At 42.3% G+C, this 26,208-nt stretch overlaps 1 protein-coding gene across 1 annotated transcript in view; it reads right to left on the reverse strand.

Annotated features, from left to right (window-relative positions):
- LOC121554931 (receptor tyrosine-protein kinase erbB-4-like) overlaps positions 1-26,208 on the reverse strand; it is a 225,254-nt gene that overhangs the window by 29,493 nt on the left and 169,553 nt on the right. Inside the window, exon 19 of the mRNA XM_045212027.1 lies at positions 18,055-18,240. Coding sequence (XP_045067962.1) covers positions 18,055-18,240 — 186 coding nt within the window. The remainder of the gene's footprint in view (positions 1-18,054; positions 18,241-26,208) is intronic.

Consider the following 26,208-nt stretch of genomic DNA (forward strand, 5'->3'; position numbering starts at 1 on the left):
AGGTCTGTAATTTTTATCATAGGTACACTTCAACTGTGAGAGACGGAATCTAAAACAAAAATCCAGAAAATCACATTGTATGATTTTTAAGTAATAATTTGCATTTTATTGCATGACATAAGTATTTGATCACCTACCAACCAGTAAGAATTCCGGCTCTCACAGACCTGTTAGTTTTTCTTTAAGAAGCCCTCCTGTTCTCCACTCATTACCTGTATTAACTGCACCTGTTTGAACTCGTTACCTGTATAAAAGACACCTGTCCTCACACTCAATCAAACAGACTCCAACCTCTCCACAATGGCCAAGACCAGAGAGCTGTGTAACGACATCAGGGATAAAATCGTAGACCTGCACAAGGCTGGGATGGACTACAGGACAATAGGTAAGCAGCTTGGTGAGAAGGCAACAACAGTTGGCGCAATTATTAGAAAATGGAAGAAGTTCAAGATGACGGTCAATCACCCTCGGTCTGGGGCTCCATGCAATATCCCACCTCGTGGGGCATCAATGATCATGAGGAAGGTGAGGGATCAGCCCAGAACTACATGTCAGGACTTGGTTAATGGCCTGAAGAGAGCTGGGACCACAGTCTCAAAGAAAACCATTAGTAACACACTACGCTGTCATGGATTAAAATCCTGCAGCGCACGCAAGGTCCCCATGCTCAAGCCAGCACATGTCCAGGCCCGTCTGAAGTTTGCCAATGACCATCTGGATGATCCAGAGGAGGAATAGGAGAAGGTCATGTGGTCTGATGAGACAAAAATAGAGCTTTTTGGTCTAAACTCCACTCGCCGTGTTTGGAGGAAGAAGAAGGATGAGTGTACAACCCCAAGAACACCATCCCAACCGTGAAGCATGGAGGTGGAAACATCATTCTTTGGGGATGCTTTTCTGCAAAGGGGCCAGGACGACTGCACCGTATTGAGGGGAGGATGGATGGGGCCATGTATCGCGAGATCTTGGCCAACAACCTCCTTCCCTCAGTAAGAGCATTGAAGATGGGTCGTGGCTGGGTCTTCCAGCATGACAACGACCCGAAACACACAGCCATGGCAACTAAGGAGTGGCTCCGTAAGAAGCATCTCAAGGTCCTGGAGTGGCCTAGCCAGTCTCCAGACCTGAACCCAATAGAAAATCTTTGGAGGGAGCTGAAAGTCCGTATTGCCCAGCGACAGCCCCGGAACCTGAAGGATCTGGAGAAGGTCTGTATGGAGGAGTGGGCCAAAATCCCTGCTGCATTGTGTGCAAACCTGGTCAAGACCTACAGGAAACATATGATCTCTGTAATTGCAAACAAAGGTTTCTGTACCAAATATTAAGTTCTGCTTTTCTGATGTATCAAATACTTATGTCATGCAATAAAATGCAAATTAATTACTTAAAAATCATACAATGTGATTTTCTGGATTTTTGTTTTAGATTCCGTCTAAACATGCTTTGTACGTAGGAAAACCTGCAAAATCGGCAGTGTATCAAATACTTGTTCTCCCCACTGTACATATTATATATATATATATATATATATATATATATATATATATATATATATATATCAGGTTAAAATAAATAACTTTGTTTCTTATCTCGTTTATGAGATACAGATGTTTTTATTCACAAAGGAACCATGGCTGACAACCTACTGTTTATCCCTAAGGCTCTAAGCCAATCAGTGGACAGACAGCCAATTCAGTTACTACTGCAGTCTCAATCAAACATAACCATAGGCACACAAGCTGTGAGACAGAGAGAGGGAGAGAGAAATAGAAAATGAAAGCGAGAGATAATACAAACAAAACAATGCACCAGACAGTGGGCATCCATACTTGGCATGCACGTCCATGCGTAGTTCCTCCAGTCCCGGACGTGGACCCATACCAGATGGCTGAGTGGTGTAAATATGGCCAATTTGACCCAATGGAACATATAACAATCAGCCAGACTCATTACTGTTCACGGTTAATTTCACCGCTGTCCAATACGGAGGGAGCCTTGACCGTGTTAAACTCATAACCGCTTACACACTCCACTCACAGTGTAAAAATGTGGATTGCCTTTCCTTGCAATCACACCACGCCATGGTTTAAATTTCCCAACACATTAACTGTGGGACAGGCGATTCCATGCCACTTGGTTTATGGTTAAGGCTGTTAAATATATTGAGAGTGTCGTTTAACACTAGAACCGCCTGGCCTTTCAGCCTATAACGTAAGTTGCCGCTAGAGAACATTGAGAATGTTGCGTCCATGATAGCATACGCATCAGATGCATATCAACCCGCAAGGTGCGCAAACATAAGCACCAATGCTTGATAAATAGTGCATCAACTATTGTAAAGGATTAATTGCATGAAGAAATATTTGTGGAAATATATAAATATATTTTTTTTTACAACGATAGTTATATGTTTACATAGAGTCAAGGATATGTTAATGTAAGTACCAGTCAAAAGTTTGGACACACCTACTCATTCAAGGGTTTATCTTTATTTTTACTATTTTCTACATTGTAGAATAATAGTGAAGACATCAAAACTATGAAATAACACATATGGAATCACGTAGCAACCAAAAAATTGACATTTGTTTGGTAAAAACAGTAGGATAAATACATATGTAGGTAGAGTCCATTCTCATTTTGTCTCCTTTTCTTTTAAGAGCCTTAAAATTAAATATAAAAAGGGAGCAAATAGTTTTGTTTCCTACAGATCTACAACTCCACATTTTCAAAGTGAAATAAAGTTATAGACAACGTAGTAACCAAAAAAGTGTTAAAGAAATCAAAATATATTTTATATTTGAGATTCTTCAAATAGCCACCCTTTGCCTTGATGACAGCTTTGCACACTCTTGGCATTCTCTCAACCAGCTTCACCTGGAATGCTTTTCCAACAGTCTTGAAGGAGGTCCCACATATGCTGAGCACTTGTTGGCTGCTTTTCCTTCACTCTGCGGTCTGACTCATCCCAAACCATCTCAATTGGGTTGAGGTCGGGGGATTGTGGAGGCCAGGTCATCTGAGGCAGCACTCCATCCCTCTCCTTCTTGGTAAAATAGCCCTTACACAGCCTGGAAGTGTGTTGGGTCATTGTCCTGTTGAAAAACAAATGACAGTCCCACTAAGCCCAAACCAGATGGGATGGCGTATCGCTGCAGAATGCTGTGGTAGCCATGCTGGTTAAGTGCGCCTTGAATTCTAAATAAATCACAGACAGTGTCACCAGCCAAGCACCCCCACACCATAACACCTCCTCCTCCATGCTTTACGGTGGGAACTACACATGCGGAGATCATCCGTTCACCCACACCGCATCTCACAAAGACACAGCGGTTTGAACCAAAAATCTCAAATTTGGACTACAGACCAAAGGACACATTTCCACCGGTCTAATGTCCATTGCTCATTTTTCTTGGCCCAAGCAGGTCTCTTCTTCAAATTGGTGTCCTTTAGTAGTGGTTTCTTTGCAGCAATTCGACCATGAAGGCCTGATTCACACAGTCCCCTCTGAACAGTTGATGTTGAGATGTGTCTGTTACTTCAACTCTGAGAAGCATTTATTTGGGCTGCAATTTCTGAGGCTGGTAACTCCTATGCAGCAGAGATAACTCTGGTTCTTCAATTCCTGTGGCGGTCCTCATGAGAGCCAGTTTCATCATAGCGCTTGAAGGTTTTTGCGACTGCACTTGAAGAAACTTTCAATGTTCTTGACATTTTCCGGATTGACTGACCTTCATGTCTTAAAGTAATGATGGACTGTCGTTTCTCTTTGCTTATTTCAGCTGTTCTTACCATAATATGGACTTGGTCTTTTACCAAATAGGGCTATATTCTGTATACCCCCCCTACCTTGTCACAACACAACTGATTGGCTCAAACACATTAAGAAGGAAAGAAATTCCACAAATTAACTTTTAAGAAGGCACACCTATTAATTTAAATGCATTCCAGGTGACTACCTCATGAAGCTGGTTGAGAGAATGCCAAGACTGTGCAAAGCTGTCATCAAGGCAAAGGGTGGCTATTTGAAGAATCTCAAATATAAAATATATTTTGATTTGTTTAACACTTTTTTGGTTACTACATGATTCCATATGTTATTTCATAGTTTTGATTTCTTCACTATTATTCTACAATGTAGAAAACAGTAAAAATAAAGAAAAACCCTTGAAGGAGTAGGTGTGTCCAAACTTTTGACTGGTACTGTACTTCTTAAAGGGCCTAACATTTACATTACATTTACATTTCAGTCATTTAGCAGACGCTCTTATCCAGAGCGACTTACAGTTAGTGAGTGCATAACTTTTTTTTTTCATACTAACAATACAAGCTATGAAATATTATGTGGTCCTCTGTAGCTCAGCTGGTAGAGCACGGCGCTTGTAACGCCAAGGTAGTGGGTTCGATCCCCGGGACCACCCATACACAAAAATGTATGCACACATGACTGTAAGTCGCTTTGGATAAAAGCGTCTGCTAAATGGCATATTATTATTATTATGAGGGTACCTGAAAGTATCACTCAACTTCTCTGGCTCACTGAACAATGCTAAGAGTATATTCTACATCCTCTTCCTCTCAGTTTTGCACAACAACAGTGTTACTATGAACAAAACAAATCGGAGGACACAAACACTCACAGGCACCAGGCCAAAATAGTGCAAGCTTTCAACAGTCCACAATGGCTTCCCACTCAGGTCCTTACAGTCCTGAGATCCTCCTCTAGAGGGGTGAGATGTCAGAGTCTCGGTCAGCTGTCGCTCTGCTCAGGGGCACACATAAGCACACACACACACACACACACACACACACACACACACACACACACACACACACACACACACACACACACACACACACACACACATGTCCTTCCAGGGCAGTCAGGTTAGGTCAAGGCAATTACTGTTATTGTGTGTCGCAGGCAGCTCATTCTGACAGACAGCTAATTGAAAGAAAAGTGTTGGGCTCCTTTTTCCCTAAAATGCACTATTTTTGACCAGGGTCCATGGGGAATAGGGTGCCATTTGGGACTCAGTCTCTGTGTTCTCCTCCTTCACTCCTAATGGCTCCTAAGTGGCCATTTAGGCTCCCTGCCTGATTGACTGTGAGGCTGTCCCAAATGGTAATGATTGGAGAAAATAATCGATAAAGTTATATATCGGAATATTATTTTTGACGATATATCGTATCGTATCTTTTTGACATAATACAGTGCTGTGAAAAGGTATTTGCCCCTTTTCTAATTGTCTCTACTTTTGCATATTTTTGATACTGAATGTTATCAGATCTTCAACCAAAACCTAATATTTTATTATTATTATTATTATTATTATTATTATTATTATTATTATTATTAATTTTTTATGGGGGTAGATCAGCTTAATATTGCAGATAGATTGTAACTTCTATCAATGTAATTGTCTGCATCACTTCCAATCCCCCATGTTTTTTTATATACAGTGCCCTCCACAATTATTGGCACCCCTGTTTAAGATGTGGTCGAGGACTTCCAAAAATTCTCCTTTTTTTTTAAACAACATAGAACCCAAATGCAAAAAAAGAGAAAAATCCAACCTTTTATTTAAGTACATTACTTTGGTGTAAAAAAAAAAAATCACACATTTAGAAAAAAAAAAAACTTGAAATCATGTGTCCCACAATTATTGGCACCCCTGATGTTAATACTTTGTACAACCCCCTTTTGCCAACAAGACAGCACTTAATCTCCTCCTATAACATTTCACAAGATTGGAGAACACAGAGAGAGGGATCTTTGACCATTCTTCTTTGCACAATCTTTCTAGATCATCCAGTGTCCTGGGTCCTGTCTTATGCACTCTCCTCTTTAGCTCGCCCCACAGGTTTTCGATTGGGTTGAGGTCTGGGGACTGAGATGGCCATGGGAGGACCTTGAGTTTGTGACTGCTGAACAATTTTTGTGTAGATTTTGCCACATGTTTTGGATCATTATCCTGCTGAAAGACCCAATGACGACCCATCTTCAGCTTTCTGGCAGAGGCCATCAGGTTTTTATTTAAAATGTCCTGGTAGTTCAAAGCGTTCATAATGCCATGCACCTAACAAGGTTCCCAGGGCCTTTGGAAGAGAAACAGGCCCACAGCATCACAGATCCTCCACCATACTTCACGGTGGGCATGAGGTGCTTTTCGGCATACTCATCTTTTGTTTTACGCCAGACCCACTTAGAGTGTTTGTTGCCAAAAATCTCAATCTTAGTCTCATCTGACCAAAGCACACGATCCCAGTTGAAGTCCCAGTGCCGCTTAGCAAACTCCAGACGTTTACGTTTGTGAGTGTTAGTGAGAAAAGGCTTTTTCCTTGCATGCCTCCCAAACAGCTTGTTGGCATGTAGAGAGCGTCTGATGGTTGTTTTGGAGACTTTGTGATCCCAAGATGCCACTCTTTGATGCAATTCTGTGACAGTGAGCTTAGGACTTTTTTTTACTTCTCTTACCATCCTCCTCACTGTGCGTTGTGGCAAGATAAACTTGGGACCTCTTCCAGCCTTGTTTGTCACTGTTTCAGTTGTTTTAAACTTCTTAATGATTCCTCTGACTGTAGATACGGGCAAGTTAAGGCGAGTGGCTATTTTCTTGTAGCCATTGCCTGACTTATGAAGGTCGACACAAATCTGCCTTACTTGAATGGTGTGTTCTCTTGTCTTTGCCATGTTGACAAATGGGTTAGAGAATTAGGCCTCTGTGTCACGTCATATTTATACCCCAGGGAAACAGGAAGTCATGAATTACTAATTAAAAGTTCCTAGATACCCTGACCAACTTTAGCAACTACAGAAAAATATATAAAAAAAAAAATCAATTAAAATTTTCAGCGGAATTGTTAGGGGTGCCAATAATTGTGGGACACATGATTTCAAGTTTTTATTTTTTAAAAGTGTGATTTTTTTTTTACCACCAAAGTAATGTACTTAAATAAAAGGTTGGATTTTTCTCTTTTTTTGCATTTGGGTTCTATGTTGTTAAAAAAAAAAGGAGAATTTTTGGAAGTCCTCAACCACATCTTAAACAGGGGTGCCAATAATAGTGGAGGGCACTGTATATACTCCCCTTTATTACTTTTCAACCCCGCCATCCTTTCCCTATTTGGGATAAATTAGTGAACAACAATATCCAGGCCTCTACTTCCAGCCTATACTTACTATCTACACCTTATGGACACAGTCAATTTTACAATAATTCTATTTTTTTTTTTTTTTACTCCTGAACTTCTTCTACTCTCAACCTCTCCGATCATTTTCATGATGTCCATCCGGTTTGCTTCTATATGCCATATCTTTCTAACTGTGCTCTTTCCCAAAAGCTCCCAACACAACCTATATACTTATTATGGACACAGTATGCTTACATTATTAGTTATCTTGTTATTATTTGTTGTTATTTGTTATTAGTCCCATCCTTCAACTCCATTCAATACCTCTCATCTATCTCTTAACACCATCCATATAGGATTTCTATTTGCCATATATATTTCAACCGTACTGTGATGTTTTACAAAAGTTCTGAACCTTTTTATTCTCATTGCTTCTACAGATTGTGAATTAAAAATAAACATTTTTGCTAAAAGTATTATTATATTATTGATCGATTGACTATGACTTTTCAGATCACCCAGTAATGCTATCTGCAAGGTTAGCTCCAGGTAAATATTGCAATCCTTTAGCCATTCCTGGACCTGTGTCCAAAAACAAGCTACAAATGGACAGAACCAAATCAAATGATCTAATGATTCTGTCTCTTCACAGCAAAATCTGCAGAGCTGGGAAGATTGTATCCCCCATATAAATAACATTCTATTGGTAGCAAGAATTTTATATAATAATTTAAATTGAATGATTCTAATTTTTGAATCCGGTGTTGTTTTGCGTGTCAGTTCATAAACACTATACCATGGGATCGGTACGTCAAAAATCTCTTCCCAAGTATTTCGCAATCTATATGGGACGGCTGTCAATCCTTTGGTCCTTAAGTGAAACTGATATACTTTTTTATTTATCACAGTTTCCTTACCAATTATGTTCTTTAATGCAAGGCCGACAGACAAGTTCCATCCTTCCCCCCCTTCCACTTTCCTCTTCCACTTTTGCGGTAAGGCTGCAATTATTTGGTTGTAATTTTGGGTAGAGCAGACATTTCCATATGTTTTTGTTAGCTGCATGTGCGACATAACTCCACCAGTCCTACCGATGATATCATTTACGAAGATTATACCTTTTTTAAACATTCTGTCAAAAAATAAAGGTTTTTTGTCAATTAGTATATTTGAATTTAACCACAATATTTGTTGCATTATTTGTTTTGTCGTTTCTGGAGGATTAAATTGAAATTGCAACCAACTTTCTATGGCTTGTTTTAGAAATAGTGATATTTGGGAGATGATTTCCTTTTCAAATAACTGAAAATGAGTTGTTGTAAAAAAAAAAAAAAGGCCTTTCTTGAACATTGGGTGAGACAATTTTACTAAATTGCTTGAGAACCAGTTCGGATTTAAGTATAACTTTTGTATGACTGAAGCTTTTAGTGATAGGTCTAATGCTTTAATATTTAATAATTTCTGTCCTCCGAATTCATATTCATTATATAAATATGCCCTTTTATTTTGTCTGGCTTGCCGTTCCAAATAAAAAGGCATATTTTTTTCTCATTTAATTTAAAAAACTGTTCGCTAGGCGTAGGCAAGACCATAAGCAAATAGGTAAACTGGGATAATACTAAAGAGTTAATCAGGGTGATTTTTCCACAAATTGACAGGTATTTTCCTTTCCATGGTAGTAAGATCTTATCTATTTTTGCTAACTTTCTATTAACATTTATTGAAGTGAGAAAATGTATTTCCTTTGGGATATGTATTCCGAGTATATCCACATCACCATCAGACCATTTTATTGGTAAACTACATGGTAATGTAAAAATTGTATTTTTTAGTGATCCAATACGTAATATAGTACATTTGTCATAATTTGGTTGTAATCCAGAGAGATTAGAAAATGTATCTAGATCCTCTATGAGGCTGTGGAGGGATTCTAGTTATGGATTTAAAAGAAAACATGAATCATCAGCGTACAATGACACCTTTGTTTTTAAGCCCTGGATTTCTAATCCTCTGATATTTTTATTGGATCTGATTGTAATAGCTAACATCTCGATGGACACAATAAATAGATATGCCGATAGTGGACAACCTTGTTTCACTCCTCTTGACAGTTTAAAACTTTCTGAGAAATAGCCATTATTTACTATTTTACACCTAGGGTTACTATACATGATTTTGACCCATTATATAAGAGATTCTCCAAAATTGAAATGCTCCAGGCATTTATATATAAACCCCAGTCGTACTTTATCAAATGCCTTTTCGAAGTCTGCTATGAATAGCAGGCCTGGTTTCCCATATTTTCCATAGTGTTCTATTGTTTTCAATACTTGCCTTATATTATCTCCAATGTATCTTCCATGTAAAAAACCTGTCTGATTAGAATGAATAATATCCGACAATACCTTTTTAATTCTATGCGCTATACATTTTGCTAGAATATTTGCATCACAACACTGAAGTGTAAAGGGACCTCCAATTTTTTAAATGGACTGGATCTTTATATTTTCCACTTGTATCCTGTTTCAGTAATAATGAGATCAGACCTTCTTCTTGAGTGTCAGATAATCTACCATTTACATAGGAGTGGTTAAAACATGCTAATAACGATCCTCTTAGTATATCAAAAAAGGTTTGGTATACCTCGACTGGTATGCCATCCAACCCTGGAGTTTTCCCAGACTTAAAGTCTTTAATTGCATCCAGAAGTTCCTCCTCTGTAATTTCACCTTCACATGAGTCTTTCTGTATGGCTGTTAATTTGACATTATCAATAGAAAAAAATCTCTACAATTAGCTTCAGTTAGAGGAGATGGAGGCGACTGAAAAGAAAACATATGTTTAAAGTACTTTGTTTCCTCCTTCAAAATATCATTTGGTGAATCATGGGTGACTCCGTCAATTGTAACCAGTTTCATTAAGTTATTTTTGGTAGCATTCCTATGTTGAAGATAAAAAAATTATTTTGTGTATTTTTCCCAATATTCCATCCAGTTTGCTTTTATAATATATTACACTTGATCTTTCTTGAATAAGTTTCTCCAATTATATGATGGTCCGACCGCATTCTGTCCCCTATCAACACTTTTTTTTACTTTTGGTGCCAACGAGAATGAGATAAGAAAGAGGTCAAGACGACTAGCTTGATTCAGTCTCCGCCATGTATATCTCACTAGATCAGTATATTTAAGCCTCCATATATCTACTAGTTCTAATGTATCCATGACATTCACAATTTCCTTAAGAGCATGTGGGTGATTGTTTGTGATAAAGGGAATCTGAGTGAACAAATAACACAACAATTACATACTTATTTCATTTATTTCATAAACAAAGTTATGCAACACCCAATGCCCCTGCGTGTAAAAGTAATTGCCCCCTTACCCTCAATAACTGGTTGTGCCACCTTTAGCTGCAATGACTCTAACCAAACGCTTCCTGTAGTTGTGGATCAATCTCCATTGTCGCTGTGTTTGGTTTTCGCCAGGCATAATGGGACCCATGTCATCCAATAATTTATACTTTTGACTAATCTGTCCATATAACATTCTTCCAAGAGTCTTGATGATCATCCAGGTGCTTCCATGTGCTTTTTGGCAAACTTGAGTAAACTTTTTGGACGACATTGGTCCCATTATACCTGGCGGAAACCAAACACAGCATTCCACAGTAAGAAATACATAGCATGGTGGTGGTAGTGAGATGGTTTGGGGATTCTTTGCTGCCTCAGGACCTGGACAACTTGCCTTAATAGAAGGAAACATGAGTTCTGCTCTGTATCAGAGAATTCAACAGGAGAATGTCAGGCCATCTGTCTGTGAGCTGAAGCTGAAGCGCAGCTGGGTCATGCAGCAAGACAATGATCCAAAACATACAATCAAGTCTACAAAGCAACACATTTGAAGTTTTGGAATGGCCTAGTCCAAGTCCAGACCTAATCCCAATAGAGATGTTGTGGCAGGACTTGAAACGAGCAGTTCATGCTTGAAAACCCACAAATGTCGCTGAGTTAAAGCAGTTCTAAATGCAAGAGTAGGCCAAAATTCCTCCACAGAGATGTGAGAGACTGATCAACTACAGGAAGCATTTGGTTGCAGTCATTGCAGCTAAAGGTGGCACAACCAGTTATTGAGTGTAAGGCGGCAATTACTTTTTCACACAGGGGAATTGGGTGTTGAATAACTTTGTTAATTAAATAGATAAAATAAGTGTACTTTTTTTGTTGTTGTTATTTGTAAACTCAGGTTCCCTTTATCTAATAGTAGGTTTTGGTTGATGATCTGATTAACATTCAGCGTCAAAAATATGCAAAAATAGAGAAAGTCCGAAAGGAGGCAAATACTTTTTCACGGTACTGTAGTTGGCTGTACCAGAGAAAGGAGAAAAGAGAAAGGGAAAGCTGTAGGTATAATATCTAGGTCTCCAAGGTTGTGTAAACTCAATGTTCAAATAAGGTCTTTAATTGGGTTTGTGAGAAACCAATTGATGGTGCCATCTGAAGCTGAAGAGAATTGACACGCTTGGCATAGCAGCCATCTCACCTCATTTGCTGGAAATTAGACTGTCGCTGTGATGTAATTATGTGACAAGATCCTTTTCTCTCCTCTGAGGATTTAGGTATGCAAGTGTGTGTGTGTAAGAGAGAGAGAGAAAGAGAGAAAAACAGAGGGAGAGAGAGAGAATGAGAGAAACAGAGAGAGACGTATAGAGAGAGAAAGAAACTGGAGGTGAGAGAAAGTGAGATGAGCATGTGCGTGCGTGTGTCAGAGATGTGTGTGTGTGTGGTCTGGGGCTGGCAGGCTGTCATTTGTCTGTCATTCTGCCCTCATCCATTGTGTGACCTGCCTCCAGTCATCCATCACCCTACTGCCTCTCCTCCACCCATCCATCTCTCCCTGCCTTTAATTCTGCACTCCGCACTGTGTGTGTATGCATGCATGTGTGTGTGTGTGCGTGCATGTGTGCCCGTGTGTGTGTGTTTGTGTGTGCATTGGCATGTGTGTGTGTGTAAATCTCTATATCTTTCCTGCTGTCTGTTTGCACTTAGTGTTTGCTACTGCCTGCTGTCTCGAGGACAGCGAGAAACTTCTGTACCGTACAGCATCACATCGGGATGAAGCATATTCTCACACCAATTGACTCCACTAGCAGAGCTCCACTATATAAACTAAACTATGCCTGCCCTCCCCTGGAAATAGAGCCAGGGAACACTCAAAGAGATGGACAAATAAAAAGAGGGAGGGGGAAAGTAGTGAAGGATTACATGGATGGAGGGATGGACAGAGGCACACTGGGGTCTAAATAATTAGGCGGAGAGTGAGATGTTTGTTCACCCTGAGAGACTGAGTGAGAGAGTATAGTGTATAGAGAGAGAGAGAGAGAGAAAGAGAGAGAGAGAGAGAGAGAGAGAGAGAGAGAGAGAGAGAGAGAGAGAGCGACAGAGAGAGAGACAGAGAGCGAGACAGAGAACGAACACGTATTTGATACACTGCCGATTTTGCAGGTTTTCCTACTTACAAAGCATGTAGAGGTCTGTAATTTTTATCATAGGTACACTTCAACTGTGAGAGACGGAATCTAAAACAAAAATCCAGAAAATCACATTGTATGATTTTTAAGTAATTAATTTGCATTTTATTGCATGACATAAGTATTTGATCACCTACCAACCAGTAAGAATTCCGGCTCTCACAGACCTGTTAGTTTTTCTTTAAGAAGCCCTCCTGTTCTCCACTCATTACCTGTATTAACTGCACCTGTTTGAACTCGTTACCTGTATAAAAGACACCTGTCCACACACTCAATCAAACAGACTCCAACCTCTCCACAATGGCCAAGACCAGAGAGCTGTGTAAGGACATCAGGGATAAAATTGTAGACCTGCACAAGGCTGGGATGGACTACAGGACAATAGGCAAGCAGCTTGGTGAGAAGGCAACAACTGTTGGCGCAATTATTAGAAAATGGAAGAAGTTCAAGATGATGGTCAATCACCCTCGGTCTGGGGCTCCATGCAAGATCTCACCTCGTGGGGCATCAATGATCATGAGGAAGGTGAGGGATCAGCCCAGAACTACACGGCAGGACCTGGTCAATGACCTGAAGAGAGCTGGGACCACAGTCTCAAAGAAAACCATTAGTAACACACCACGCCGTCATGGATTAAAATCCTGCAGCGCACGCAAGGTCCCCCTGCTCAAGCCAGCGCATGTCCAGGCCCGTTTGAAGTTTGCCAATGACCATCTGGATGATCTAGAGGAGTAATGGGAGAAGGTCATGTGGTCTGATGAGACAAAAATAGAGCTTTTTGGTCTAAACTCCACTCGCCGTATTTGGAGGAAGAAGAAGGATGAGTAGAAAATCTTTGGAGGGAGCTGAAAGTCCGTATTGCCCAGCGACAGCCCCGAAACCTGAAGGATCTGGAGAAGGTCTGTATGGAGGAGTGGGCCAAAATCCCTGCTGCAGTGTGTGCAAACCTGGTCAAGACCTACAGGAAACGTATGATCTCTGTAATTGCAAACAAAGGTTTCTGTAGCAAATATTAAGTTCTGCTTTTCTGATGTATCAAATACTTATGTCATGCAATAAAATGCAAATGAATTACTTAAAAATCATACAATGTGATTTTCTGGATTTTTGTTTTAGATTCCGCCTCTCACAGTTGAAGTGTACCTATGATAAAAATTACAGACCTCTACATGCTTAGTAAATAGGAAAACTTGCAAAATCGGCAGTGTATCAAATACTTGTTCTCCCCACTGTAGTGTGAACAAAATGATGACAGTTGCGGCAATAGCCATCATATTGAAGGTCCATCTGTACGACAGTTACCTTCAGCTGTCTTTAGCTTCACAAGGACATGTACTGGATATGTGAGAGAGTGATCAACATCAGTACCCGACCTCACTAATGCTCTTGTGGCTGAATGGAAACAAGTCCCCACAGCAATGCTCCAACATCTAGTAGAAAGCCTTCCCAGAAGAGTGGTGGCTGTTATAGCAGCAAAGGGGGGACCAACTCCATATTAATGCCCATGATTTTGTAATGAGCTGTTCGACAAGCAGGTGTTCACATACTTTTGGTCATGTAGTGTTGCTTGAGTATGTTTAAAAAAGTCAGTCTCAGGCCTCAGGCAGCTCACCTATGCCCACTAAGGCCACACAGCAGACATACGTGATGAACTGCGACCCAGACATTGTTGTCCATAGTGCCCAAGGGGGGCCACAGCCTGAGAGGAAGAAACATATATATATATATATATATATATATATGGCCACAGTGCTGCTAAATGGCCAGAAGCATGTTATCGAAGTTGACTCAGGCTCTGGATGTTCACTGATTAGTGAGGACTTACTCTGGTAGCCCATTGAGCTACCAGAGTTCTTGCAAGACAATGGGGTATTAAGGGAATGGTCACAGGCCCAGTTAAAGGTGCGGGTAGGATTTTTGTGGATGTAAGCTATCGAGTCGACCCCAGCAGGCTACCCCTGATCATCATTCATGGCAAAGGTTTGAGCCTTTGGCCATTGAGGTCACTGGGGTTTATCACATGCAAAACTCCCCAGATTCGATTATCAAGGAGCACGAAAAAGCTTTCCAGGGGCTTGGGCTTTACAGGGGGCACCCTGTGTCTATAGCCATCGACCCTAAGTTCTTTAAAACTCGACCAGTACCTTTCGCTCTCCGGCCGAAGGTAGATGAGGCTCTGGATAAACTGGTGGCTCAGGGGGTTTTCAAGCCGGTGAAGTACTCCAAATGGGCTACACCCATTGTACCTGTGACCAAGAAGGATGGCAGCCTTAGGATATGTGGGGATTTCCGCAGTACAGTGAACACTGCAGTGGTCCCTGATGTTTACTCCTTGCTTACGGTGGCTGAGTTTTTTGCGACGCTGGTAGGAGGGGTTGTGTCTACAAAGCTGGACATAAGACAAGCCTACCAGCAGCTAGCTTTGGATGATGATGCAGGGGAGCTCCTGACTAGCAACACACACCGGGGGCTTTTCAGGGCAACAAAGCTCCTGTTTGGAGTGTCCACAGCTGTGGCCATTTTTTCAGTGCTACATGGACACCTTGCTAGCAGGCATCAGAGGAGTCCAGGTGTATCTGGATGACATACTGATTACAGGCCGGACCCTGGAAGAGCATAACTCTCAGCTGAGGGAAGTTCTGAGGCGCTTTGTGGAAGCAGGGCTGCCAATGCAGAGGGAGAAGTGCATTTTTGCTGCACCCAGTGTTGAGTTCCTGGGGTTCCACGTTGACAAGGATGGCTGTACGACCGACCCAGGATAAGGTAAAGGCCATTAAGGAGGCACCTTCTCCCCAGAACAAGTCTGAGCTTCTGTGGTTTCTGGGGCTTCTCAACTTTTAAAACTGCTTCCTGCCTGATAAAGCAACAGTGTTGGAGACCTTGCATCACCGACTGGATCAGGCAGCTCCCTGGTGGCTAAATGGCTGCTGCAAGCAGATGGGCTGCTAGCCCACTATGGTCACTATGGTCTGTGATGCGTCCCCATATGGGTTCGTTGTCTTATTGAGTCATGTAGAATTTGATGGTCGGGAGGCACCTGTGTGCTATGCATTTAGGACTTTAAATGCCACTGAACGGAACTATGCGCAGCTGAATAAAGAGGCCCTGGCGATAATTTTTGCTGTCAAGAAGTTCCATCAGTATTTGTCAGGTCACCATTTTGTGGTCTACACTGACCACAAGCCCTTGCTGGGCCTGCTTCATCATATGAAGCCCATGCCCCAGTTTATTTCACCTCGACGGTCAGATGGAGCCTGATACTGGGAGCCCATAGTTATGAGCTCTGCTATCGTCCAGGGAAGCAGCTGGCTAATGCGGATGCCCTGAGTCACCTGCCACTCACTACCCCTTTGTCTGAGCCACCACCTCCCTGGAAAGTGATGCTGTTGGAGGTGGTGCCTGATGCCAATCTCCATGCTTCTACGATAGCCACACTGACCTTGAAGGATCCTGTCCTGTCCCGGGTGCTTCGCTGGGTCCTGCATTGAATGAGTTGTTGGTTCACAAGAACTGCGTGTTGTGGGGTTAGTCGGGTGGTGGTTCCTCACAAATTTGCATCCTGGAATAGTGAGGATGAAGCCACTGGCACGGAGCTATGTGGTGGCCTGGGATGGACATGGAAATTGAGGCTGTGGTGCGCAGCTGCACCACCTGTCAGGAGCCACTCCATGCTCCACCCAAGGTTGCCTTGCACACATGGGAGTGGACAACAAAGAAATGGTTTCGTCTTCATTTAGACTTTGCTGGGCCATTCAAAGGAAATACCTTTCTCTTTGTAGTGGATTCCCATTCAAAGTGGCTGGACGTAGCCATGGTTAGTTTGATGTCCTCTGTAGCTGTGATAAGCACCCTCCGTCTGCTGTTTGCCACACATGGGTTGTGTGACATCCTGGTGTCAGACAATGGAGCTGTCTTCACTTCTGCTGAGTTTAAAGAGTTTGCTGGGCGGAGTGGAATCAGACACGTCACAACAGCCCCATTTCTCCCATCCTCCAATGGCCAAGCTGAACGCATGGTTCAGACAAACAAAGCTGGAAGAGTCCATCCAAGCTGTTAATTAACAGGCGATTGACAACTGCCTTAGACTGGCTGCACCTGGACTTCGCAAGTGAAATGCGTCTAAGGCAGGAGGATGATGCCACTATATTGGCTATAAGAGCCGTGCTCTACCAACTGAGCTACAGTGGACCAGAACATACGAGTACAGCAAGTGTTGTGCTTTTTTATTCCTAACGGTAACTATTGCTTTAAAAGTTTATAGTAGAAAACTCCCACCTCTATCCCTCAACAGTGCCATATCTATGAGCAAAATACATATTTTGTCTAAGATATTACATCTACAAAAGAGTCTGCAGCGAGTGCCTTGCGTAACATTTCGGTTTGGGTCTGTGGGTTGCAGTGGGGGTGTGAGACAGGGTCTTTGTGTGTGTGTGTGTGTGTCTGTAAAATGATTCTGAGAAAACAGTACAGTACAATACCTCCGGACCCATTCAAACAGACCAAAAGGACATGGCAAAATCCACAAATGACTAATGATTAAGACTTGCTGCCACTAATCTGTCTCCTATACATTCAACATTTAACTGGGCACTATAACCACATAGGAGTTAAATTGGTAGAGCATTCTCACTCACGGGTGCAACAAATATAGGCCCTTACAAGGCACACCTCAAAATATGTTAATGAGCCAGAAACAACAATACCATGCACCCACTAGAGGTCAAAAGGTTTTTGGCGATCCAAATATATGATACGGTACTGTATTCTGTGGGGTGGAATTACACTACCATTCGAAATACAGCAATTTTCCCACATGCACCATAATTTACAGCAGGGATCATCAACTAGATTCAGCTGTGGGCCAATGTTTTCTTGAGCGGATGGTCGGGGGGCCGGAAAATAATTACAACTAATTTGTAGACTGCAAATTGACCGCAAGAAGCCGAAACAGATATAATGTTTGACTAAAACATAATCATTTCAAACCTTGCTTACATTTGTATACGATCACGTGTCTCTCTATTATGCGTGGGAATACTTGGGAACAGATTTCTTAAATAAAAATCACTTGGAGCTGATTTCCTGGTGTTTATACAGTGTTATGTCCAACAATGACACTTTTTTAAATCAGAAAACTTGGGGCCAAATAAAACCATTGGCCAGTGGGTCGCCAGCTGGGTAACCCTGATTTACAGTATGCTGCAATAAAACGTTTCAGAGTTTTTTTTACTGTTGATAATACCTAAAATGACCTTATATAAATTACAGATTTCCATTACAGTGTGGGTATGTAGAGTATGAGATACACATGAAAAAGGAGCACAGACAGAAAGTATCTAAGACGGCACTCAAACTCCCAGACAAGATTTGACCATAACAGGTGAGTCTTACCTTGGCGATCTGGACACACCAGTTGAGCAGCAGCTGGGAGCCGATGTTGTCCTTGTGTTCGTGGACGTAATCGAGCAGGCAGCCGTGGGGCATAAGCTGGGTGACCAGCTGGATGGTGGGGCTCAGGCAGACCCCCAGGAGACGGACCAGGTGGGGGTGTTCCATGCTGGCCATGATCAGAGCCTCCTGGGGAACACACACAGGAACTCAGGCCCACGCAGAGACCATACATTCACCAATTTTGTCAAAATATAGTTATTGACATAGCCTTGTTCTGTCCAATGTTCTCTACGTATATAGTACTCGAAATAGCCCAATTACATTCAAAAGAATACAATATAAAAATTGCTGGCAACCATTCAAACCAGGGTTCGGAACTTTAAAGAGAGTGTAGCACTTATTTCTCAATGCCAGAAACGCATATAACACTAACTTAGAGCACCCCAAGTAAACATTGCCAAATTACATTTAAGTCATTTAGCAGACACTCTTTTCCAGAGCGACTTACAGTTAGTGAATACATATATTTTTTATACTGGCCCCCCGTGGGAATCGAACCCACAACCCTGGCGTTGCAAACTCAATGCTCTATCAACTGAGCTACATCCCTGCCGGCCATTCCCTCCCCTACCCTGGGACAATTGTGCGCCGCCCATGAGTCTCCCGGTCGCGGCCGGCTGCGACAGAGCCTGGATTCGAACCAGGATCTCTAGTGGCACAGTTAGCACTGCGATGCAGTGCCTTAGACCACTGCGCCACTCAGGAGTTACAAACTCTTAAATCAATTGTTATAATATTATGTTGTTCTAAAAGTTAGTTTTGAGGTTCTCTAAATCAGCTGTAACGTTGGAAATAAATCCCACAATGCCCCGCGGTCAGCGTCACACAATGAATAAAAAACGTAGTAAAAAGTGGGATACATTTGTTGAGAATGAGGCGGGCGAATTGGATGTCTAATCATCAATCTGCGGGGCACATTTAATCAATGACAACATTGGCGATCACCAATGGAAGGAGTGCTTCAGCAAGAAGTTGCTTCTCAAAGTGGATGTCCCTACCATCAATGTGGCTTCTAAAGCATCTAAAACAGCCAGCAGCACTAGCAGAGACTGAGCATTATCATGGGCTTTAGTGAGCATGGAAGTGAACCGGGTAAGGGAAAGAGATAGCTTGCAATACTAACGTTGGCTAGATATAGTGCATTTAGCTCACATCTTCAATGGGCGGCAGGTAGCTTAGTGGGTAAGAGTGTTGGGCCAGTAACCGAAAGGTCGCTGGTTCTAATCCCCGAGCCGACTAGGTGAAAAATCTGTCGATGTGCCCTTGAGCAAGGCACTTAACCCTAATTGCTCTTGTAAGTCGCTCTGGATAAGAGCGTCTGCTAAATGACCTATTATTATATATTATTTATTATTATTCAATCTAAATAACGCTGATAAACCTAACCAAATGTAAACACTTCTGCCAGCTGTTGGTAGCTAACAGCTGATGCTGTCATACTATAGATCAGGGATGGGCAGCTGGCGGACCCGCAGCCCTGCTTTTGTAGGCCTGTGGATACATTTCCAAAAACATTATTATCATATCAGTTTTTCGCTGACAGTCAATCAATTAGTGGCTAAAATGTTTTGACCACAACTAAATTTCACTTAGGGCCCCCAAAAGGCTAGGGCCGGCTCTGACTGCATGTGTGGTACACAGACCCGCGAGCTACTACGACCCGCGAGCTACTACTGCCCCTCATGATGAGTTCAGATTTTTTGTGGCCCCTACCCCCATCAAAGTTGCCCATCCTGCTATCTACAGTGCCTTCGGAAAGTATTCAGACCTCTTGACTTTTTACACATTTTGTTACGTTACAGCCTTACTATAAAATTGATTAAATAAAAATAAATCCTTAGCAATCTACACACAATACCCCATAATGACGAAGTTTGCAAATGTATAAAAAATAAAAAACAGAAATACCTTATTTACATATGTATTCAGACCCTTTGCTATGAGACTTGAAATTGAGCTCAGGTGCATCCTTGAGATGTTTCTACAACTTGGAGTCCATCTGTGGTAAATTCAATTGATTGGACATGATTTGGAAAGGCACACACCTGTCTATAAAAGGTTCCACAGTTGACAGTGCATGTCAGAGCAAAAACCAAGCCATGAGGTCGAAGGAATTGTCCGTAGAGCGCCGAGACAGAATCGAATTCTGCAGCATTGGAGATCCCCAAGAACACAGTGGCCTCCATCATTCTTCAATTAAAGAAGTTTGGAACCACCAAGACTCTTCCTAGAGCTGGCTGCCCAGCCAAACTGAGCAATCGGGGGAGAAGGGCCTTGGTCAGGGTGGTGACCAAGAACCCGATGGTCACTCTGACAGAGCTCTAGAGTTCCTCTGTGGAGATTGGAGAACCTTCCAGGCACCTAAAGACTCTCACACCATGAGAAACAAGATTCTCTGGTCTGATGTGTGTGTGCCTTTCCAATTCCTTGTTGTCCTCATCACCAACAAACTATCATCATTCCAAACACACCAAGACAGTCATGAAGAGGGCACGACAAAGCCTATTCCCCCTCAGGAGACTGAAAAGATTTGGCATGGGTCCTCAGATCCTCAAAAAGTTATACAGCTGCACCATCGAGAGCATCCTGACTGGTTGCATCACTGCCTGGTATGGCAACTGCTCTGCCTCTGACCGCAAGGCACCACAGAGGGTAGTGCGTATGGCCCAATACATCACTGGGGCCAAGCTTCCTGACATCCAGGACCTCTATACCAGGCGGCATCAGAGGAAAGCCCTATAACTTATCAAAGACTCCAGCCACCCTAGTCATAGACTGTTCTCTCTGCTACCACACGGCAAGCAGTACCGGAGCGCCAAGTCTAGGTCCACAAGGCTTCTTAACAGCTTCTACACCCAAGCCATAAGACTCCTGAACAGCAAATCATGGCTACCCCACCCCCTCTTTTACGCTGCTGCTACTCTCTGTTTATTATCTATGCATGGTCACTTTAATTCTACCCACATGTACATATTACCTCAATTACCTCAACTAACTTATTTTTTACTATCTATTTTTTACTTAACACTTATTTTTCTTAAAACTGCATTGTTGGTTAAGGGCTTGTAAGTAAGCATTTCTCTGTAAGGTCTACACCTGTTGTATTCGGCGCATGTGGCAAATACAATTTTATTTTATTTGATTAGATGAAACCAAGATTGAACTCTTTGGCCTGAATGCCAAGCATCACGTCTGGAGGAAACCTGGCACCATCCCTACGTTGAAGCATGGTGGTGGCAGCATCATGCTGTAGGGATGTTTTTCAGCGGCAGAGACTGGGAGACTAGTCAGGATCGAGGCAAAGATGAACGGAGCAAAGAACAGAGAGATCCTTGATGAAAACCTGCTCCAGAGTGCTCAGGACCTCAGACTGGGGCGAAGGTTCACCTGCCAACAGGACAACAACCCTAAGCACACAGCCAAGACAATGCAGGAGTGGCTTCAGGATAAGTCTCTGAATGTGCTTGTGTGGCCCAGCCAGAGCCCGGACTTGAACACGATCGAACATCTCTGGAGAGACCTGAAAATAGCTGTGCAGCAACATTCCCCATCCAACCTGACAGAGCTTGAGAGGATCTGCAGAGAATAATGGGAGAAATCCCGAAATACAGGTGTGCCAACCTTGTAGTGTCATACCCAAGAAGACTCAAGGCTGTAATCGCTGCCAAAGGCGCTTCAACAAAGTACTGAGTAAAGGGTCTGAATACTTATGTAAATGTGATATTTCAGTTTTTCTGAGAAGCCCCAGAGCCATGCTTTCTTTGGAGGTGTGGATTGTAGATATTGTCAATGAGAAATACATTTTTTTATCTTAGGATATTGTTGAAGAGGCAGCTGCTAACATTAGCTTGCTATAGCTAGCTATCCTCTTCCTCCATTTCTGAATTAATTTGTGGCTATTTCTTTTTAACCAGCAAAATAAGTAGGACCGGGACAATACCGTCTTTAGGAAAACAGCCCTAATGTTGGAAACAAACATAATTTTGTTGTCATCCAGACTCACATGTATTTATTTTACAAGCTAAAGCACACCATATTTTACATACAGCAGGTTTTTAAAGGACCAACGAGTTTGGTCTGCATCGTGTTTACATTTTTGCCATGGAAAAAATATTGTGATACTGTTTTCATCACAGCCCTAAAATTAACTTAGCTAGATTTTGTTTGTGTACTGCCATATGTCGATAACCTAGACTGAACAAAAATATAAACACAACATGCAACAATTTCAAATATTTTACTAAATTACAGTTCATATAAGGATATCAATCAACAGCAATAAATTCATTAGGCCCTAATCTATGGATTTCACATGACTGGGAATACAGATATGCATCTATTGTTCACAGATACCCTACCGGTCAAAAGTTTTAGAACACCTGCTCATTCAAGGGGTTTTCTTTCTTTTTTTTTTTTCTAAATTTTTACTTTCAAAGTTCTTTAAATTTTCCGTATTGACTGACATTCATGTCTTAAAGTAATGATGGACTGTCATTTCTCTTTGCTTATTTGAGCTGTTCTTGCCATTATATGGACTTGGTCTTTTACCAAATAGGGCTATCTTTTGTATACCCCCCCCCTACCTTGTCACAACACAACTGATTGGCTCAAACACATTAAGAAGGAAAGAAATTCCACAAATTAACTTTGAAGAAGGCACACCTTTAATAGAAATGCATTCCAGGTGACTACCTCATGAAGCTGGTTGAGAGAATGCCAAGAGTGTTCAAAGCTGTCATCAAGGCAAAGGGTGGCTATTTGAAAATCTCAAATATATAATTTTAACACTTTTTTGGTTACTACATGATTCCATATGTGTTATTTCATAGTTTTGATGTCTTCACTATTATTCTAATTTACAATGTAGAATTATTATTTTTTTAAATCAGAAAAACCCTTGAATGAGTAGGTGGTCTAAAACTTTTGACCGGTAGTGTATATATATTTTTTAAGTAGGGGAGTGGATCAGAAAACCAGTCAGTATCTGGTGTGACCACCATCTGCCTCATGCAGCGCGACACATCTCCTTCGAATAGAGTTGATCAGGCTGTTGATTGTGGCCTGTGGAATGTTGTCCCACTCCTCTTCAATGGCTGCGAGAAGTTGCTGGATATGAGAGGGAATTGGGACAGGCTGTCATACACGTCGTTCCAGAGCATACCAAACGTGCTCAATGGGTGACATATCAGCTGAGTATGCAGGCCATGGAAGAACTGGGACCTTTTCAGCTTCCAGGAATTGTGTACAGATCCTTGCGACATGGGGCCGTGCATTATCATGCTGAAACATGAGGTGATGGCGGCGGATGAATGGCACGACAATTTACCTCAGGATCTCGTCACGGTATCTCTGTGCATTCAAATTGCCATCGATAAAATGCAGTTGTGTTCATTATCCGTAGCTTATGCCTGCCCATACCATAACCCCACCGCCACCATGAGGCACTTTGTTCACAACGTTGACATCAACAAACCACTCGCACACACGACGCCATACATGCTGTCTGCCATCTGCCCGGTACAGTTGAAACCGGGATTAATAATAATAATAATAATCCGTGAAGAGCAAACTTCTCCAGCGTGCCAGTGGTTATTGAAGGTGAACATTTGCCCACTGAAGTCGGTTACCACGCCAAACTGCAGTCAGGGCAAGACCCTGGTGAGGATGCTGATGAGCTTCCCTGAGACGGTTTCTGACAGTTTGTGCAGAACTTCTTCATGTGGTCTGCGGTTGTGAGGTCTGTTGGACGTAATGCCAAATTTTCTAAAACGACTTTGGAGGCCTTTATGGTAGAGAAATGAACATTCAATTCTCTGGCAACAGCTCTGGTGGACATTCCTGCAGTCAGTATGCCATCTGCGCATCTGTGGCATTGTGTTGTGTGACAAAACTGCACATTTTAGAGTGGCCTTTTGTTGTGTAATGCATGCTGTTTAATCAGCTTCTTGATATGCCACACCTGTCAGGTGGATGGATTAACTTGGTAAAGGAGACATGCTCACTAACAGGGATGTTAGTGAGCGCAGTGGTCTAAGGCACTGCATCGCAGTGCTAGCTGTGCCACTAGAGATCCTGGTTTGAATCCAGGCTCTGTCGTAGTCGGCCGCGACCGGGAGACCCATGGGGGCGGCGCACAATTGGCCCAGCGTCGTCCAGGGTAGGGGAGGGAATGGCCGGCAAGGATGTAGCTCAGTCGGTAGAGCATGGCGTTTGCAACGCCAGGGTTGTGGGTTCGATTCCCACGGGGGGCCAGTATGAAAAATAAAAAAATATGTATGCACTCACTAACTGTAAGTCGCTCTGGATAAGAGCGTCTGCTAAAATGAGTAAAATGTAAACAAATTTGTGCCATTTTTGTTGTTGTTTAGAAATAAGCTTTTTGTGCGTATGGAACATTTCTGGGATATTTTATTTCAGCTCATGAAATATGGGACCAACACTTTACATGTTGCGTTTATATTTCGTTCATTGTAGCTATGTTTGTCACTGGTATGTGCTAGGGAGGAGAGAATTCACTTTCTGTTTCATCTGCTGCTGGCTTGCTAATGTTCACTCAAATATGTATTTCCACATCTAATTGATTAAATTAGATTTTTATTCTATAAAGATTGTAATTGTGTCAATATGTTGTGAATATTGTAGAAAAATCCTCAGTCGTTTTCCATACTAAAAAGTGAAGTGCCATGTACAGTAGGCTACAGGCAATATGTTCCTTCAACGTGTGAGTCATAGAAATGACCATCTTACGTTCGGGGCTTTCCGCCAGTCTTCGTGGTTTTTACATGCAGGGAGCATAAATTGTAGAATTATCTCAAGTTAGAACCCTTGTATATTACACATTATAAACTGGGTGGTTCGAGCCCTGAATGCTGATGGGCTGACAGCCATGGTATAGCAGACCATATACCACAGGTATGACAAAACATGTATTTTTGCTGCTCTAATTACGTTGGTAACCAGTTTGTAATAGCGATAAGGCACCTCAGGGGTTTGTGGTATATGGCAAATATACCACGGCTAAGGGCTGTTTCCAGGCACTCCGCGTTGGGTCGTGGATAAGAACAGCCCTTAGCAGTGATATATTGGCCATATACCACACCCCCTCGGGCCTTATTGCTTAAATATACAACACCAACTACATAAATATACTACATGACCAAAAGTATGTGGACACCTGCTAGACGAACAACTCATTACAAAATTATGGCTATTAATATGGAGTTGGTCCCCCCTTCGCTGCTATAACAGCCTCCACTCTTCTGGGAAGGCTTTCCACTAGATGTTGGAACATTGCTGCGGGGACTTGCTTCCACTCAGCCACAAGAGCATTAGTGAGGTCAGGCACTGATGTTGGGCGATTAGGCATGGCTCACAGTAGGCGTTTCAATTCATCCCAAAAGGTGTTCGATGGGGTTGAGGTCAGGGTTCTGTGCAGGCCAGTCAAGTTCTTCCCCACAAATCTCGAAAAACAATTTCCGTACGGACCACGCTTTGCGCACAGGAGCATTGTCATGCTGAAACAGGAAAGAGCCTTCCCAAACTGTTGTCACAAAGTTGGAATCACAGAATGGTCTAGAATGTAATTTTATGCTGTAGCGTTAAGATTTCCCTTAACTGGAACTAAGGGGCCTAGCCCGAACCATGAAAAACAGCCCCAGACCATTATTCCTCCTCCACCAAACTTTACAGTTGGCACTATGCATTCGGGCAGGTAGCGTTCTCCTGGCTTCCGCCAAACACAGATTTGTCCGTCGGACTGCCATGGTGAAGCGTGATTCATCACTCCAGAGAACGCTTTTCCAGTCCAGCCAACGCTTGGCATTGCGTATGGTGATCTTAGGCTTGTGTGCGGCTTCTCGGCCATGGAAACCCGACTAACAGTTATTGTGCTGACGTTGCTTCCAGAGGCAGTTTGGAACTCGGTAGTGAGTGTTGCAACCGTTCTGTGAGCTTTTGTAGCCTGCCACTTCGCGACTGCACCTAAATGTTTGCACTTCACAATAACAGCACTTACAGTTGACCGGGGCAGCTCTAGCAGGGCATACATTTGACAAACTGACTTGTTGGAAAGGTGGCATCCTATGACGGTGCCAC

The sequence above is a fragment of the Coregonus clupeaformis genome, chromosome 40, assembly GCF_020615455.1.
Source record: "Coregonus clupeaformis isolate EN_2021a chromosome 40, ASM2061545v1, whole genome shotgun sequence".
In the NCBI taxonomy this organism is placed as follows: domain Eukaryota; kingdom Metazoa; phylum Chordata; class Actinopteri; order Salmoniformes; family Salmonidae; genus Coregonus; species Coregonus clupeaformis.